The sequence below is a fragment of the Rhyacophila brunnea genome, unplaced genomic scaffold (genome assembly GCF_057557595.1).
Source record: "Rhyacophila brunnea isolate RB1 unplaced genomic scaffold, BYU_Rbru_1.0 scaffold_17, whole genome shotgun sequence".
Classification (NCBI taxonomy): Eukaryota; Metazoa; Arthropoda; class Insecta; order Trichoptera; family Rhyacophilidae; genus Rhyacophila; species Rhyacophila brunnea.
The window spans coordinates 27,870,703-27,892,140 of record NW_028232827.1 but is presented as its reverse complement, the minus strand read 5'-3'; the positions used below and the strand labels follow the sequence as shown (position 1 = coordinate 27,892,140).

The 21,438-nt window shown below is 32.5% G+C and overlaps 1 protein-coding gene across 4 annotated transcripts in view; it reads left to right on the top strand.

Moving 5' to 3' along the window:
- chas (chascon) overlaps window positions 1–21,438 on the top strand; it is a 445,618-nt gene extending 424,180 nt beyond the window's left edge. For all 4 annotated transcript variants that reach the window (XM_085944590.1, XM_085944587.1, XM_085944588.1 and 1 more), the window contains one exon: window positions 19,282–21,438. In XM_085944590.1, coding sequence (XP_085800716.1) covers window positions 19,282–20,581 — 1,300 coding nt within the window. In that variant the 3' untranslated portion in view covers window positions 20,582–21,438. The remainder of the gene's footprint in view (window positions 1–19,281) is intronic.

Here is a 21,438-nt window from a genome sequence, read left to right as displayed (position 1 = left end):
GCTAATGTATGAGTCGTATAATAGTGATTAACGATATCACTAAATAGTAGCAAAATTGAGAAACTCAAATGACTGGTGTCAAATAATTAAGTAGATACTCGTATATCGTTTATTTCGTTTGAAATTAAGGTTAATTTTATCCGGTGTATTAATAAACGAAATACAACACTGACATATGCCTACTTACTGTACTCTATAAGACCACATGACTTGAATATAATCGAAAGTAGAACTATCCACAATTCAATTTTTAGAACTATGACGCTTTGTGTATGTTTTGTAATTAATAGGGGTTGATTTTTTAAATTTGTAAATACAAAAAACAGTTTATATAAATAATTAATAAATTTTGGATATTAATACTTTTGATTGTACCTACCTATATGCATGCACCGTTTTTGGACCATGCCCGATCCTAATATGATCATATGGGCCTCGTTATGTTTTTACTAGAAATGGATGTTAACGATTTGCTCAACCTATTGGGTCCATACTCTGACTCATACACAAATTTAAAAACAATATGTGTACTTGACAGACCCAGGATTCGAACCTTGGACCCACGATGTTTGGGCCGATGCTTAACCCGCGCGACTATCGTGAGCAAATACTACTTAGTATTTTTCATTTTCCAATTTCTTTACTAATTTTTTCCATATTATGAATATGATAAATTACAAATTTAACGCGTTCACGATATGGCGTAAAAATCTAATTAATAATTAAATAAAAATACAGGGTAATTAATATAAGTAAAGCAACGTCAACCTAACCTCACTCTCACAAATGGAATATATCAATATCCGAAGCGATTTGACTGAACAAAAGTATTGTCTTTCCAATTGGCATTACTAATGGCAGCTTAGTTCTGAACCTTGGGAAAACGACGGGCACTACCGATTTCGCTACGTAAAATATAACTGACAAGTTTAACAGATACCACACAGCCTTTTCGTATCTGCAACTATTTAGTGGTGGTGACACATGTTAGTTTGGGTAGTTTAATAGCGACATTCATTCACCTGACTATCTGGGTCGAAACATATTGTTATTATTCATTTGTCAATTCCGCATCCGGAAACTTATACGTACGCAGTTCGCCGTAGCACACTTCACCGTGAAATGTTATATCTAAAATATATGACCGTATATTAAAGACCAACCAACCACTTTGTGCCATAAATTCCATGTCTAAATAAAACACGGTTATTGTCGGTTTACACTTTACAGGAAGCCAGCAGCAAACAATTTTTTAAAATAGCCGAACAACTGGATTATTTGTTAGATTATGTTAGGTTTTCATTCTTGAATTCATAAATTTTGCCAAAATCGGGCATGGAAATTATTGTATTAATGTTCATATTGAATGTAATAAAATTGGAGACCGTATAGTACCTTTACGATACGGTCATCTCTTTTCGATAAGACAGCTCACCGCGAACTGTGCTACAGTGAAATGTTTTACAAGTAACAGTCAATTCACCCACCGTGAAGCGGAGGTTTGTATATTGTTGTGTTTCCGATATTTGTATCGTCGGTTCATATCCCGTTTACTGGTTCAATATATTATATAAAATTTACATTTGTGGCATGGCCCCAAACGTTGAACAAATTCCTATAAGTATTATAATAATATTATGACCATAGGTCTTGACCTCTAAAATCGAAAATGGTGATCACAGAATGATCTGTATTCACTGCCAAAGGTATTACCTATGTGAGAAAATATATGTATTTTTTTCGGTTGGATATAAATAGAAAAAAGGAGATTTTTATATGTTAATTACACCCAAACATAAATAATTGATAAATACTTCAAATTACACCTTTGATAATCGATTAAGTATATAATTACACCAACCTGTATTTCTTTCAATGGACAAAGTTGTTTGCTCAGAATATATTTATAAGTAGTGTTTCCCACGCGAATTCTCGGAGGCATTGTAACGAGATATTAGCAGATTATTGTATTTAACATATTATCAATGTATTAATTAATAATTGTTGTATTGCATCGAATTGCGAGTAAACAATTTTAACCTTGATTGACCATCAAGTACAAAATCATTGCAATTAAACCACAGTAAGTTTAATATGACTCAAGGCCTTCGTAACATAAACTATATTATGATAATATTATATTATAACAAAATAAACAAAAGTAACACTACGATTATATTATATACTTACCCGCTTTGTACGGGTAAATATCAATTAAGTCGATAATATCAATTACAAATAAAAGACACTCTAAAATATTTCTGGTAGATAATATGCAATTGTACTAAGTTAAATACAAAATATCATATATGTAGTACCTGCATTAGACTGGTTATAATAACTCCAATACCTATTTTATTAGAATAAACGCTTTATAACTTTACACTTTTTACTACATTGATACGCCTCTTTGTCTGATTACGTCGCATAAAATTAGATCAAATGATATTCACTTGTATTAATATAATGTAGTAATAAATAAATAAATAGATATTAAATGTAAAACATATATTTTTAGAATATTTATAATACAGGGTAATGCGGCCAAGCCCCAAAAACCCAGTGTTGTCCTTTATTTTGAAAATTGTACTCATGAAAAAAGCGTTCGACTTGGGTTTTTGGACGATTTTCTTTTGGGCAAGGAGAGATAAAAAAAAGTCGACTTTTTCTATGTGTGCGCCAATAAAATTCATCTTTACTCAATTTGGCCCAGCGTAGTACAAATGTTGGACACCTATGATTTAATGCGTCAATAACAAAACAATATAGGATAGCTTCACTGAAAATCCCGCTAATATAACATCAGTAGAGATTCATAATGTTATGATCTACTTAAAACGACAATTTATTATTCTACTAAAAAATTAACTAACCATAATAATATTAGTTAACATGTTTTAAATTTTTTTTTGTTTATTTGTTCTTGCAACATATATGCAGTTATGTTTTTTTTTTAATGATAAAATAGTTTAAAAGTTTACCATTTTGACAGTGACAGATCTGAGCACCTTACTTTAATGTTATTATTCCAAATTCTAATCCTTTGCGCATCGTTATGGGACCAGTTTTTTTTTGCATTTTGATGTTACTAAAAAATAACTTTGTTTATTTTTTTTACTTCGTGCCAATTTGGTGTAATGGGATACTATTGTATTCTATACAACATGATAAGAAAACCGATTCATCAAAATGGCATCTCGATGGGGTTATAATCCTCTTATTATACGGAATATAAAGCGTAGCAATATTATGATAATGCTAATTTTAAGCCATATTTTATTCGCAGAAGAGTTTACATAATTATTATTATGGGCATGTTAAAAAAAGTTGTTTCTTTTTTCCACGTATCAATTTTTTTTGAATCGATATTTTTGTCAACGTATGCTCCATATCATCATCATTCAAATTAAAATTCAAATTTATTTATTTTACATGTAATGAACATGACAAATTATAAATTCAAAGCGTTATGAAATGACATGACATAAAGTGTTAACAATTCTTCAAATAACAATACATGGTAATGTGAGTAAATAATACAATAAGAAAATAAGAAAAATAAAAGTATATCTTAAAAACTTATAAAACAACGTCCACCTAAATTCACTCTCATGCAAGTGGAATATATCAATATTAAAAACGATTTGATTAAACATAGTTATTGCCATCCCAATTGGCATTACTAATAGCAAGTAAATTCTGCACCTTGTGAGAACAAACAACGGATGCCCTCGAGTCCTAAGATAATTATCACATACACACAAGCCAATATGTATCACTAAGAATGGCAGAATTTTCAATACGCTGCGTGTAAGTCGGAAAAAATATATAGCTAAATAAAGATCCCTTTTAAACTTAGCTTTAAGCTTAGCTACAGTATGGAAGCATACCTAAGAGAAAGTCAGCCCGATAGAGCCACGGATAATAAAGCCGAAAGTGTCTCAAAAATTTCTTCTGGGCCCTCTTCACCATAATATCGTACTTCAACTGATGCGGGGCCCAAACAATATACCCACTCTCAAGTCTACTCATCTACTACCGGATGAAGGCTTCTCCTTCCTTTTTTCACCTTTATCGGCCCTTAAGCTTTTGAACTCTCTGTTGGTCCCTTAATGTCTCGTGGGTAATACTTTAGTCTAGTGATAATCTGTTCTTCAAGAGTTGTAGTCTGTTCATCTCTACTTTAAGGTCATTATAATTTGTATACTAACTTATCACTGTCATTTGCTACCTAGCCGATTTTTTTTTAAATTTTACCGACATTAATATCTATTATACTTTTCTATTTTCTCAACAATTTTTCCCCATTCATAGAATCCTATTTTAGTTCGTCAGAATTTTATTTTAGCACACTAGTAATGACTGTTTTTTGTGGTTTTTTACCATGTTTGCTCCTAATATCGGCCTCCACATGTGAGGTGAAGGTAATATTAAAAGACATTTAGTACGACGAATAGTTACCAGACTTTGCCCAACCCATTGTGTTTTAATATGGGTGAAAAACACAATAAAAAACAAAAATGTAATTTTTGCCAGACGCAAAATTCAAACACGTAGGTACCCATGACTTGTGATAATAATGATAAATATTGTACTCAATGTTGCCAAATTAATTTTAAAAACATTTAATTTTTACAATCAATAAAGCTTTGTTCCCACGACTTTCAAGTAAACCTAGTTACTTTAACACCTGTCAGTGTTAGTATATCCAATGGCTTATTTATGACATTATATTCATACTTGATTCAGACTTGAAATAGTTTCCGTCGTTTTACATATATTTTTTTTCAGTTATATATAGTTAGATATATATATTAATCTTAGATCAAATAATTAATAGCCGCTCGGTCTATGTTTGGTGACCGCTACCGCGCCCATCAAGCTGTAGTAATTGATTACATCAATTTATTTTTAATAGGTTGATTTTTTTTAAATGTATTTCGTGGTTCAAGGATTGACATCTTATTTAGTTTTTAGTTTTTTTTATTAATTATATTTAGTTTATTTGCTCAGACATCCTTCTTAGTAATAATGGACCGAGTTGTACATTTGTAGATCAAACAACGTTTTCGTTCATCTCTAGTCCAGACGAGATACATAATATGTCCGCATACAAAATATACATTGATTTGTAAAGTACTGCCGCTAAACAAATGCACATAATTTGTTTGAAACTCAACGCACGTTCACACATGCAAACATTGCTATAAAATTAAATGTAGTTTGGAAGTCTACATTGTAAAAATTTGCACACTTTGTTTAAAAATGAATGAATGAAAGAACATCCACTAGTGTTATTATTTAATTATTGGCTTTAAATTCTAATTGTTAAAACGTATAAAGGAAACACTCCGTACCTTTGAACGTTATTTTGTGGTAAGCCAAGTTATCAATAAATAAAATTAATATTGTATAATGTCATGGTGATTTGTATGATATTGGGTACCTAGGTATATAATAGTTTCGATAAGCTTGTGAATGTATCTACGTAACATTGTCTCTCAGCAAATTGCCTTGGTACGAAAGTAATAGGTACACCGAGGTCCAAGACCTACCCAAGACCCAACTTTTTAAAATTGAACTGCCTATCTATTTTTCCCGCCGACCAAAACCACCCCGCACCACACCTGGTTATAATTTTCAGTTGTTTCAGGGCCAGATTAACCATAGGTCCAGGGCCCCCAAATATGACGGGGTACCGGAGCCCGAAATATATATTGAAAAAACAAATCCATAAGGCAGAAAAAACGACAATGTTATTTTATATTAGTAATTCTATCATCTAGTTCTAGCATCGTGGGTCCCAGGTTCGAAACCCTGATCTGGTAAGTACACATATTGTTTTTCAATTTCTGTATGAGTCAGAGTATGGACATAATAGTTTGAGCAAGTAGCTGACACCCATGTCTCGTAAAAACAAAATCTGTCAATATAATCTACCACCATGTGGAGGCCCATATGATCTTATTAGGATCGGATATGGCCGGCTATTTTTTTATTCAATACTGTATAATAAAATTAGTATACATTTGATTAGATTCGAATGCCAGATTCTTTATTAAATTTTGAAAGCCTTCATTATATTACATTCTACAAAAAATATTATATAAATAAATTAATAACCAAGAGTAAAATTAAAAATTAAATCATTTTTTAATATGTTGGGTTCATTCAATTGTTTAAATCCGGCTTTAGGAGAGATGGAGACAGACTGGTAAAAAAACATAAAACAAAAAACTAAAATAATCATTAAGCCGAATAATGAATTCAGAAAAATTAATACCTTTTATAGTTTTACTAATGTATTGTGATTACTGATTAGCAAGCGAGTCGGACAAAAGCGGTTTTTCGGCGGGAAACTTAGGTAGCGCTAAGTGCCCATTTTTGTGTAAATTGATATTCCATTCACGTTCTTAGTCTCACGTATTCGTGTTAACAGGCATGCCAATATATCACGACCGAATCATCGCGACGTTTGACTTGTTCCATGTTTTGATTCAGTGATGTGCTTTGGGTTCAGTGGCAGTAAGTTTGCGATGCCTATTCGGCAAGCGAAGCCATATCTGTAGGTATGCATTAATCTAATAAAGGCTTTTTTTTTTAAATAATCATAATGTATACTTTAAAATGGAAACATATTAGATAATAAAATATATTCGATATAATATGATGGGTACGTACGGAATCTCTTGTGGTTGTGACATACCAGTAACTGGTATAGACCAACTTCTACATGTATTCTACGTCACGGTATTACGTCAAGTGCAGAGTTATCAGATATATCTCTGGCACTACTGAGAGAAATTAAAAGCTCTCTTTTCTATTTCCCCTCCTCATAATACTTCTACATTCGAAATAATGCTCTTCGTCTACTTCCGTAAAGGTTTAGGCATATTAATGTTAATAATACTAGTTATTACTACTACATGCGATTTCAAACACACACTGAATTATGGGCGCGGGAAGGGTTTTAGTTCCAGAACCGACCGTGGCGGTAACGTAGAAGACTTGAAATTAATAGAAGTTGCAGTGAGCATTCCTGTCGGCAATTATAGTATGTAAGTTAAAAGCCGTTCACCGCTAGAATCAAAGCAATCAACACACAGTGTCCGTATATAAATTAATTACTTAATTAAAAAAACAATCAAAAATAATTTAGTCGGTTATTTTTCTTTTCTGTCTTGATCATGCGAGAGATGTGTCTCTAGACCAGGGGTTCTCATGTGCGGCCGCCAGAGGATTTTGCTGCGGCCACCATCAACATTTTCAGTATTTAATTTAATTAACTGGACTAACGTTAAATATGCGTTATTGGAAATGAGTCATGACCAAATACTTAAAAACCATTTTAATAATACCACGGTTGAAAAAATTCAAAGAATTGGCAATAATTGCTTTATTAATATTGTCGATTTTTCCTACTATTGTATACTGTGCAAGATCATTCAGTGCAATGCACTTCATAAAAAACAAATATCGGGTCTAGGACGGCGGACGGCCACGGAATTCGAAAATAAACAGACGTTAGGTACTTATAGGTACTTAAAAAAATATATTATATATTATTATTTATCTTATTTAAATTATTATATTATGATTTATTAGTTGGTGAGAATGTAAATATGCAGACGTAAATATTGATTTAATCGTGCATATGTTTAAGTTCCAATGAAAAAAGAGTTTTATTATTTTATATAAAGCCTTAGGCATAGTAATTGTCGATCCGCAATAAAGAATACATTATTTTAAGAGTAAAATGAATTAACACTACTAAGTAGTAGATAGAAACTGATTAAAATACCTCGTCTACGTTCTGTATACGTGTATATGACAGTGCGGCGTCCAATTGTCCGGAGTCCAGTTGTCCCATTCCCTAAATATCGAAGCCAGCTGACAGAATGATATAAACTTGGAAGTAGTCATGCGGCTCGCATTGGAAAAATGGAATATTGAGGAATTTCCATGTGCATTATTTTTAAATAAATAGATACGTACTAAAATGTTCAAATGTCTTTTATTAAATGGACTTGTCTATAAATAAATTGATCCATTTTTTGAGTATTTTGACAATTCCATTGATATATTATATTCCAAAACAATATTTAAGTATGTATTGTATATATTTACCACGAGTGTTCCACCACAAATAATACGGATTCTAGTGTATCCTTGAGTGAGTTACACGGATGATTTGTCTTTTATTTATTCCTGAATAATGCAGTAACCATAAAGTAAACAAAAACATATGGGAAGTCTGCGTACAATTTTCCGCGTGCCCAGCTGATCACTCGTATAATATAGTGTAAGCTTTCGCATTGGCATGGGCACGTCACTGATGGGTGCATTTTTTAGACTGCGTAAACAGGTTTTTAAGCGTGTAATTTAGCTACGAGCAAAAGGTGACCCCCGTAGCCCAAGCTGTGGGAATTGAATACAACTTTTTACGTGATCGGGTGCAGCAGAGTCAGAAATATACTTCTTGTTATTATTTATGACATTCGGTTAGTTTTATGTTGGCAATTAAAAATTATTGTATGTTGAAACCGCCCAAAGTCACGGTCGCCGTTCACTAATCTATTAGAGATGCTTTTAATCATCCAAATTATCTACAGTTAGTTTCATGTGTACCAGGGAACTGAGAAATAATGGGAACTAAAATACATAACGGGTAAGGCGATAGCAGGTAACCGACTCGAGTAAGGAAGAATCCGGGTTAAACTTACACACGTGTCAAGAATACGTTTTACGTCGAATACTGAAAACTGCTCTCGGTTCATGCATTTACGCTCATTTAATGTTGGTGTATTACACACACTATTGTACGTGCATAATGCGTGTTTCATTTTTGTAGGACACTCAACATTCAAAACCCTGCATCAAAATGCGGCATATTGAATATAGCCTATCGGTATTCTATTATTTATTATCTGTTCTGTGATGTGTACATTTCGTCAGCTGAATGCAGAACAACTCACATTACAGAAACATTACTCAAACAGCTTACTTCAGTTATTTATATAGGCAAGTATATGTACCATTTTTTATTACAACGTTTTATTAGGTCGTATTCTTATTTGTCCGGTACAAATCTCGCAATCGATTTTTAACTAACTTTCCGACTAGCTAGACATTTGAAACTTTTAGAATATATCAGAACACGATGCCAATGCATTTTTAAATACTTTTAGCCATTTTTAAGTAGATTTAAATTCATTTTCAGTTAATTCTGTTTTGTATGAAAATTTATTTCGAAAATAATCTTTAATTAAATCCACTATTATTGGTTGCTAGGGTCCTAACAACTAAATTATTAATATATACGTGCGTTGCTATGGAAATCAATATGAGTGTCAAAATGACATTTCAGTATTATTTCTATCAAATACATTTTTTGATCGTTTAAGCTAGTCAAGTCAAGTTTATATGATTCAACAGAAAATTTAAAAACGTTGTATATAAAAAGTTCTTTTTATCTTGTAATTATTCATCAATAATCCTACTAAATATGATGCATACATTTATCTATAAAGGTAATAAATAATTTCAGTAAGTTGTTTCAAAAAACTCTCAAATGTAAGTTAGAATAGTTCTGCATTCAGTTGCTGCCATGATTTAAAAAAAAAAACAATTTAGTATTCTAAACGTCTGTTGTGATGGGGTGGCAGAGGGATGAATGAAGAATTAGAGGTCTACGCCTGAGCAGTACGTGCGCCATTTTGGTACTCTATCACTTGTTGTCACTAGAATAAACATTAAATTTTTTGATTAAGTACATAAAATATTTTGAAATTTAAAATATAATTATTTCAATAAAGTAATATTTCTTTTTATTATATTTATGGTATTTAATATCAAACTATTCCTTTGTCAACACGCGTGTTATACATTTAATTTAATGTATTACTAATAATTATTTACTAAAATATATTCGGTAATATTGGAGTTTATAATTGATGCGATGTACATACATATTAATCATTATGTATAATTCGATGATGTTTTAGTACCTATATTATGTTAGCAATTTATTAATGGTAACATAATAATGCAATGATCAATTATATAAGATAAATTTTGATTTTATAATAGCACATTATTTTGATTAAATTATTTTTGTAGGTTGTAGTGGCAGTATGCCAATCACATTAGATGTATAAAAACGTAATCATATAATATCTAAGAGTGAAAATATTTATTATAAAATTATACTTATTTTAGGAATTATATTATTATTATTATATAATAATATGTTAGCCAGATAAAGAAACAATATTAAAAATCATCCCACATTAATTAAAATCAGGGAACTCATAAATAATGAGAACTGAAATACCTAACGGGTAAGGAGAAGCAGGCAACGTTCTCAAGTGCGGAAGAATCGGGATAAACTTAAACACGTGCCAAGAATACGTCATACGTCGAATACTAACAACTTTACTGCTCCCGGTTTATGCTTTTTTGACACTCATTTAATATTGGTGTATTACACACTCTATTGCACGTCCATAATGCGTGGTTCATCTTCGTAGGACACTCAAACATTCAAAACCCTGCGTAAAAATGTATTATTTTGAATATAGCCTATCGGAATTATATTTATTAATCTGTTCTGTGATTAAAATAGTCCATTTCTCTGGCGAGCTCTGTACCTATTTGTAATATATTATTTGAATCGTAGATCTGTTCTAAATTCATTCAACCAATTAAGCGATCGCTCTTCAAGTCTAGAAAGGCTTTAGCGACAAAATAATTAATTAACACACTGGCAATACTGTGAACTTTTCACTATTTATTTTATCCGTAACATTATGTGGCATCAGCAAAGACGGTACCTATGTGGTAAAATATAGCACGGGTAGACGATTCGTAAATATTTCACTAATTCATTGGTTACAGAAACATGTGTATGAATGAGAAATGAAGTTCATTGTTTCGTTTCCGTTATGTCTGGAAAACCTTACTGTCTGTGAGAAGTTGTAATGAGTGTTGGTGGGGGACACATTTTAAAGCACTTCATCTTCTGAACACAATCGAATATTTTGTCAATGTGACATGCCTATAAGACGCATAATGACTGTCATTATCTTGAAGATGTATCGATTTATTGCTACGAAGAATTTTCTAATACATAATAATATGTAGTTATATTTATTTGTAGTTATTGTAGCTATAGTTATATTATAAGCTATGTCTTTGACCATTCAAATGTAATAAACATCCTACGAATAATGATTGCTTTATAATAATTATCGACCTCATAATAAGGTAGTATTATTTTGAAATATGCCATTTCTATTGGCATTTCCCAGTGGTTAAACTACAGCATACGGCCGTAGCCATAAATTGGCAAACGATATATAAAGTAGGTAGTAAGATCATGGTAACGCGCGTGTTTGAACATGTACCGTTTTTAAAAAAAAAAAAAAATCGGTTAGGTACATGTTCCAACACGCGCGTTAACATGATCTTACTCCCTACTTCATTTATCGTTTATCAATTTATGGCTATGGCCATATGTTGTACTTAGCCACTGGGAAATGCCAATAGAAATGGCGTATTTCAAAAAAAATACTACCTTATTCTTAGGTCAATAATTATTATAAAGCAATCAATATTCGTAGGATGTTTATCTCATTTGAATGGCCAAAGACATAGATTATAATCAGTATCTTTAGAATTATCTTAAAATGTGTTAATCGTGCCCATTTTTTGAATAATAAAATGCCTAATTCTTGTCAAATTTGGGATCACAAAGATTATAAAATATAAATTTTTATCGTAAATATGTCACTATAATATAATGTTGATATTAATTTTACTAATGTTTTTGTAAATGCATTTAAAAATTAATAAATCTAAAAAATCTTAACACCACTGCACATGGATGTACTGAAATATGACTATATTCTAAAACATTAGAGCGAGAGGTTTAAAAGAACACTATTGTATGTAATAAAAATACTTTATGCAGTTATCAAAATATGTTTAAAATAAATATAAAGGATAATAAGGCTTCACAATTATATAAATAGATTATCTACAACGTTTAAAGAATGTCCAGGGTTATGCTCTGAAAATACCATAAAAGCTCCATTTTGACCTACGCTGAGCATGTGGGCCGTTAAGGTGATGTCTTTACTCAGCCTTTCTACCACCATTTGACGGCCCCCTAAAATAAAAAAAATAAATAATCGGATTTTAATTTTTCAAATAAATCCATGCATTCGAACGATGTATTATGTTTATTTTCTATCCGCAATTTCTGTCATAATTTTCTATCTCTTAGCAATAAATTCATGATCTGCCTGTCCTACCGGGTATTACTAAATTCAACATGATCTGTGAAATTTAAATCGATATAATTAATTAAAATGTTAAATACGCATATTTTTTTTAAATTTTTAAATATTTAAAATTTTAAACTTTTAATTTTTTTGACGAATCGGTTGCGTCATTAAATTTGCGTCAAAAAATCGCCCCTGTCAGTACCGTCGATAATTTTCAATGTTCCAAATTCGAAATCATCTATCACGCGCGGTCAATAACCCCAACGTTATACGAGCGTCAATGTTACCCGTTGTAAATATTGTTATTCTGCGTTTAGTAAACACCTTTCATTATCATTCTTCTTCGATGACCCGGGGCCATGAAATTCAGAGGCTTGACTTCGCCATATGACTTGCCATCAGTTTCAATAATGTGCCACTTTTTGCGCAGGTATTTGAGTATTTCTTTCACCTCTTTGTCCACGTTCGACTTTCGTGAAGTGAATTTGAATAATTTCTCTATTCACCTATATTAAATTTGTATGGTGAACTAACCATTAATTGATTGATACATTAATTATAGAATTATTATAAGATTAAGAACATAAAATTTACAATCTACTGTCCGACAAGAAGATCTGGGCGATAACCGGAAGTCGCTGTAGTCGAAGTGCGGTTAAAAACAGGAGGGGCTTGTAATATTCGGAAATCTAATAAGTACAAAAAAATAAAGTAATGTGCAAAGTTGGTGCATACTTTCTTTTGTCATTTTGTCATACATCTATCAATTATTGAAAAAGTGAGAATTTCTGGGGATAATAAAGCCATTGTCCCTGCTACGTCGAATTACATAAGATTTCTAGTAGATTTTTAAATGATTTAGGAAAAATAATGGCATCTTATATTTTATGAAACAACTAGTTTTCTTTTTTTTATTGGGTGTCCCTTGTCAGCCCAGTCGCACATTGAAAATCGTCACGACCGGGAAATAGTCATAAATCAAAACTGGGTGCATATTTTTCCATGTGCATAGGCGATACCATGCCGGGACAGTGACGTCACGTGGTTAGCCTAGTGCAACATTTTGGCATTGTGATACCAGCTGTTTTCTTCAAACTATAATGTCGCTGTCGAGCTGTGTGCGGTGGTGCATTAAATAATTCCGACCATATCCGATTCTAATAAGATCATATGGGCCTCCACAGAGTAAAGGTTTGTAATAACAGATTTTGTTTTTACGAGAAATGGATGTCAGCCACTTGCGCAATCTATTAGGTCCATACTCTGACTCATACATTAATTGAAAATCAATATTTGTACTTGCCAGACCCAGGATTCGAACCTGGGACCCACGACGTTATAGGCAGACAATTAAGCCGCACGGCCATCGTAGGTGTACATCAAATTACATGTGCTTTATTTAAGGCTATACCTCAGTTGAGGCATGGTCTAAAAAGATCGTGGCTGGGCGATGCGCGGATTGCGGGTCGCGGGTGCAAATGACGCATGCCGAACGAAATTTAATTTGTCATATAAATCCGCATCCATTTATTGTTCTGTTTATTGTTCTATTAGTAACAATAATAATATATTCATTGACATGTTTTCTTTTTAAAGTAAATGGGTAACGTTTTTAGTCATCTTTACACGATTTAAGAGTTATTACCCCCGTCGCCATCACGAAACAAATTGGCGTATTCACACCTCCACGTTCGGTCTCCGAGTGCCAGCGAGTCCAAAATTTCGTCGCGCCTATAGTTGAAAATTATTTGCCGTTTCACTGAAGTATCGCTTAAATCAAAAAATAATTTCGAGATATTCGACGTGCTGCAGTCGAGACGGGGTTAGATGTGCGACACGGCTTATTATTTCTACGCGCACACATAGTATTGGTAAATTCGCTCCCGCACATTTCTTGTAAAAATATTGTATGCCCAAATTAATAAACCATTTGAGAAGATGTTGTCTTATTCAAATACTTCTTCTTCGATGGCGCTACAGCTCAAGTCGAGCCCTGGCCTCCTCCACCGCCGTCCTCCAGCCGGAACGGCCCTCCGCACGTCTTTTCTAGTTCCTGATTTTTAGCAGCTGGTTGGCATCTTTTGTAATGTTATCATCCCAGATCGGAATGCAGAAACATTTGTCATAACTAAAATTTTGTTAGCAAAAAACACCATGCAGAAACATTGTCCTTAGTTAAGATCATTTCTATTGAAAATAATACCATATTCAAAAATTCTCTTTCCTATAGTTTAGGTAAATTATTTTATAATTGTTAAACGATGACAAAAATATGACAACTGCATTTTATAAATGCAATAACTATAAATACATATTAATATTTAATTATAATACTCTTATATTTCCGTTATAAGTCATTATACGTGATTCCACAGGCACCGCAAGATATTTTTTTAACATGGTAACACTAGCGTCAAGTGTCATTCTATCATCTGGCATCTTGTATTTCTGTGGGCTGGCGTATAAAAGTAAAATAATATTCTGCAAGTAGGTACATGCCAAACGAATTAACATTATCAATATCCATATTGAGATACATTGTTAAATGAATTTGAGTGTATGGACTGTTTTATAGACATGCGAATTTATTTTGACAGCAGTTCAGCAGTCAGTGGTAAATGGTAATAATAATATTTCATAACAAAAGTAGTCTATGGTTAAGGATTCCTTAACACTATACTCAGGATTGTCTATAGTTAAGTCATGCTTTTCGGCGACTTATCCTTAGGATCGAAATCTTAGATTGTGCATGCCGCTCTCTTATTTCAAATACATAATATAATAATATGACCATTTCGCCACAGATTTTTAATCGATTAAAATTTTTCAAATTCTATTTTCTTAAAAAAAATACAATACTGGACATTCATCATCTGCGCACTAACCCGTCGATATTATTTATTGTAAACATTTTGTTCCTAGAGTATCCTAGAGTTCTTCTAGATTATCTAACACTCGTCATCTGATTAATATAATATAGTATTTGTTTAAATGGCCTTGCTTTACTACATAGAATTGCATAATAACACTTGCTATTATGTGCACCTATTCAAAACACGTTGCAGCTGGCAGTTACCTACATACACTATCATACGATAATTGCATCCGTTGTAAGCATATGCATAGGTGCCACACTCGTATATTATCGTTTTACGACAAGTGATGACGAATTAAAACATCAATCACTGACAGCTTTTTATAATAATTCGATTCTGTATTAATTGTAATATTATCAATATCATATGAGTCAATAATAGGTATTATATAATAAATTTTCTTTCTTAATTTAAATACAACTAATTATCAACTTTACGTGGAACTCGTTCAGTGACGTTCCGTTGTGTACTGCATTAAGGCAGCAAATTCAAAAAGGATGTACATGTGAATACGAAAACTCTTTAGAATTCTGTAGTCTGTAATCTATATATACGAAAATAAAATTCTTGAATTTTACTTGTGCCTCGTCAATCGTTTTATCGTCCTTGCGATATACCCTTCCAACCATTTCAACTCAATACCGCATAACAATATAACTGGGTAGCACTAAATATCCTGTCGGTGATGCCAGTAAGAAAGCAGTTGAGGAACTTTAGAAGAGTCAAGAAAAATCAAGTTCTGTGTTCAATTACTGAATACAATCTTCCAACAATGTTAATATTGCATGTTTTGTGGTTAGTAAAGAGATTTCTAAGAGAGGAAGTCAAGAGTAAATTGAGAAGTCGTCTTATTGATGATAACCTGGAATCGTGCTTAAAATTAAAAACATCAACACACAAACCTGACTTACCAAAACTGTTCCAAGGAGATGCAAGGGCATTATTCACATTGAGTGTTTGTCAGTCATTGTCATGATTTAATTCTATGGATACCTTACTTACAATTAAATTTTTATCAATAAATAAGGTCATTATTAAGTATGATATCAAGTTTCATTCAGTGTACCTATAGTTTAATTAAGACTTAAATCATTAACTAAAGTTTATTGAGTTAATAAACAGTGTGCATATTTATTGATTAATAATACAATGCAGTTCCACCATGTATTGACAGTTAACACAAAAAAAAGACAAAAAAAGTGTAGGTACATATTATATAATTTCGGTATAAGAAATTTGGCTCTCAAAAGAAATCTCGATTGTTGTACTGTTGATATTTGGCTCTTTTGACTAATGAGTTTGCCGACCACTGGCCTACCCTATAGAGATTAATAATTTTAAATCAAATTAGAAAACGTAACTACCTAATATCATTATGTCTTGAGTTTAATTGGCATATTAACCCAGGATATATTTATTTCCATTGTCTTTCATGTACATACGTTTTCATCAATTTTGAGGTGTGACTAATTTTTGTACTTACTACATATTTATAATATGAAACTCTAAAATCTCACATATCACAATATGGTCATGTTTACGATGACATCCCTAGACAAAATGGCGCCCCAATTTTTATATAAGTAGTGTTTTTATCATCCTTTTTTGATATCAAATGGCAAAAAAACAATTTTCAAAATAACTGCTCCAAAATCTTCATATAAGATGGTATTTTTAACGTACTTTTAAGTTTGGTATGTACTGATGTATTTTTATTTTATATTTTTTCCTGTCCAATGCAATGTACATTACGACATCATGAGTCATTTGCGTGGCAAATATGGGGAAACAACTGGAAACCACTGACGGAAAACGCATCTTAAAGTACTTCGCGCCAAAAATGTATTGGCCAAGGATTTCTTGTTTTCTTTAACCTGTTCTGTGGTCAAGTTAACATAATGAACAGGATAATGTGTGATATTGTTAACTTATTAAAATATCCAAGACGAAGCTGTTCTGTTGTAACAAAGATGTCACTTTGACAAATGCGTGAATGAATAAGAATATTATGCAGCAATGGTTTCCTTTATTATGATTGGCACTACAACCCGATATGTGTATGGACTTCTTCCACAAAACGTATCTACTACTCTTTATCGACACCCTGCACTCTACGTTGCATTAGATTAGGCCAATATTGAATGCTTATGGACTTTTGTCAGAGTTTTTCTTCATGGGACAATCGTCTTGTTACCGCATTTTTCAGTTACGTCCTTCTCCAAGACCTCTCATAATGATGCATAGCGTGGTATTTGTACGATGAGAGTTTTGTAGCGTTTCATATAGCTACTCGTGTCCGGAAATTTGTACGTATGCAGTTCGCCGTGTCACACTTTACCGTGAATTGTTGTATCGGGTTTCTTGGCTCTTTGGGTCGTATAGTATTGAGATAAAATTCATGTCTAAATAAAACACGGCTCTTGTCGATTTACAGGAAGCCAGAGGCAAAAAAATTTTGAACATAGCCGATATACTGGATTATTTGTTAGGTTAGGTTAGGTTTTCATTCTTGAATTCATGAATTTTGCCAAAATCGGCCATGAAAATTGGCGCGGTTCTCGCCTGGCTTCCTGTAAACCATTTCCTGTAAAACACTTACAAAATACGTAATTAATAAATACTATCGAAATACAAGGGAAATACAGTAGAAAATAGGTATGTACTTAAATTATAAATACAGAACAACGCGTATTTTTTCATCCCGGTGCTATAGAGATGACCGTATAGTATACGGTCATCTCTTTCCGATAAGATAGCTCACGGCAAACTGTGCTACGTTTAAATGTAAGACGTACAATTTACGTGTAACCATAGCTACCATAATATGCTTCCTTTCATTCAAAAATTGTGCGAAAAGTGTTTGATACTTTTCGAACGCTTCTTGCTTGGAGCTCCAACAGGAAGTCAGTTGGAAGATCGCATCAATGATAAATACCTGTACTGAATTTTGTTTGTACAGGTCATGTGATTTAAAAGTAAAAGTAGACATGTAGGTACTTGGACACATTGTAATGTTTATAAATTCTTTCTCAGAATGATTTTCTCTTTGACCGACACACCTGCTCATAATAACTACCTTTCAATAAGTCTTATGTATTGCCAAAATATAAATGACGTCATGAAAAATACGATAGAATATTTTTTTATCGAAATCTTTCTTTCATTTGTAAGCGTTTGGTAGTGGAAACCAATGTAAATGTGTTGAAATAAAATGTAAAGGTAAATTAATTTGATATATCAAATTTACGATTATTTTTTGTTGGTACCTGCTACTTACGCCGTTATCCGTATATCGCAGTAATAGGCAACCCTTTTGAGTTTGCGTGCCAGAATTAGTACCGTATCTAATAATGTCGCGTGTCACAAAAATTATGCGAACTAGGCCAATAATAACGATATATGTGTATTTGAAAGAATACTAAATAATATGGTTAGAAATATTCTGATAATAAAATTACATTGGTACATACATGAACTGGGTCACACGGGAATATACTTCGAGGGGCTTAAATACGGCAAACCATAAATAAAATATAATACATTTTTACCGACTTACTTATATGAAATTAAAAATATTTACTAAAACTCAACAGTATGAGGTCCTAAAAATATATATAATATCAACATATTATATAATTTTTATCCGGCTTTATACCCACTGAGGTACCAAAAGATGAAATTAATAAATGATTAAACTTTATGCTTTTTTTCTAGTAATTTATGTGGTAATGAAAAATAAAACTACAGAATGATATTGTTAAGTATATTATGTCAGGTTTAAATGCTGTAGGCTGAATTCACGAGAATAATAGATTTCTGTAAACAATGGGGCAAAAAGCATAAATAAAATAGCCATCACATTGTTTTGCATTTTTTCTATCGATAATAATAAAATTGATTGACCCCCACAGGTTTTACTCTTTAATATTTTATTCTTGTCTATTCATTCTAATATCAAAATCAAAGCAATAATAATTAATATCTTTATAATTAGCCTTGAAGTGGTTCCATCTATTTGTGGAATACTGGAAGCTTCAAGTCTGATTGTCTTACAATATTTACCTAAAAATATTAAATAATGTAATGGGTAATTATATATTTTTTTTTATTCGTTTCAGAACGACTTTCACGACAACGTTGGGGAGATTCAGCAAATCGACGAGTCGCCTTGCCAACAATGGAAATTCCAGCGACGAATACATGCGAAACTCTCAAACACTACCACGAAAACTACACGATGAACAAATCCAAAAGAAGACAGCCCAGAAGCAATATTCAGCACCGCAGCCGCCGAAGCAATGGGAGAACGACCGATTGGCCAACAACAAGAGATCTTCAAGCACCATCAACGTGTCAATTGTCAACGTGACACCCCCGTCGTCAGCCCTCGGAGTCAGCAGACCGATGACGAACGGATCACGCTTACAAGGACCAATCAAACCGGCAAGAACATATAAAGCTTTGAATAGAAGTAAAAGTTTCAACGTGCACGCTATGGAACCCGTCAATGACATTCCAAAGTCAGGGTATTTTGGAAATTCAAGCCGGTTGAATAGCTCGAGTATGTACAAATCAAATCCTCATTTGAGTCGTTTGGATGAAACTCCGGAGCAGCTTAAAAGTCCAGGAATCGTTTCGATTATAAGCAGAAGCCAACGTGATCTGAGCAGTGTTGTAGAAAGAGAAGACGATGAACGTAAAGAAAACGTTTACAGTTCCAGATTCGCAAAGAAATCGTCTTATACGAACGGGTACAATAGCCCGACTGAAAACGGTGTTAATGATAAAAAGAAACTGTTTTTGAAGAGTCTACAAGAAAGGTCTCCGGAACTTTATCAAACTCTACATGGTGATGATGAGATTGACGGTATTAATGGCAGAGGAAAATCACCAACGCCTATATATAATAGTACCCCAATTAAAAATGGCTACAAAAAACAAACAATTTATAATGAAGATGTTCAATATAAATCAGATCCTTACCGTCGAGATACCGGCTCACCATACAGACCTATAAATGGCGTAGACAAGTTTAAATCTTCAGAAGGTTACGCTAGCAGTCCTGGATATAACGTTGTACGTAGAGGAAGTACCAATAGTGATAATTTTTCAGAAACATACCGCACACAATCCAGATCAGACGATCCCAGAAGACCTAGCGTCACAAATACCGTTCAGACTGTCTCCAAAAAGACTATCCCATCGCGTGACGGTAGAACCAAGGAAACGATAGAATCAACTGAAACTACGACAGTCACCAAGAGCCGGTACGTCGGTGATCCTATGTCAAACTTGAAATACGTGGAGAACGGTGGGAGATTAAACGGCCTCGACCACAGACGCGGCAGCGGACAGTCTATCAATGAAAGGCGCGGTAGTAACGGAGTCATTATTGATAACAGGGACTACAGAAAATGAGATAATAATTAACGGGTATCCTGAATTATAAAATGAATATAATCGAACTTACAGTGAATAGAACAGATATTTTCCCAGTGTTAAATATTAGTCTTTTAAGGCTTGTTTGTTGTTTTCCATTGAATTTCACAAATTTTCATACATACTTAATAATAATTCGTAAAGAAAGATAACAACACCATCTATGGAAGAACTAATAAAACACAATCTTTAAGTCATATTATTGTTATGTGGTAAAGGCACGTTTTTGATTAATATTTTTCTATTATGCAATATCAAAATATATAAATACCATCATAACACACTGTTAATAAAATTGAGAGGATAGTTTGTAATAATAATAATTATTATAATAATAATGGCCATAATATATACATAACTGTAAACGTTTGAATAATATTATTCTATTTGTTAAACAAGTATTAAATCAGTAATTTTATTTAATGTATTAACAGTTATTATTTCAAATATTTTTATAAAAAAAAAACATGGACCAAAAAAATAATCACTAATTAAATAAATGTCATGTTTACTATAAATACAGCTGGTGCTTTAAAAACAATGCCGAGTTGAAGACGCTCGAGCATTAATCAATATACAATTAAAGTAGTTTTAGGATAAAATCGAATATTTTATTTGCATGCTGTTTTCTACGCAGTTATTAAATAACTGCCAGTAAAACAGGACGAATCTAAAATGAATAATGTTTTCCCGATCGACATCTTACAGTCAGTTGATTATTGAATTTGTTTTATTATATTTATAAGATAAAATTTGTTGGTCTTGTATACGTGCCAAATTTATGTGAATATCTGACAAATAAGAGAAATATTTGAGATAAATATATTCGTATTCTC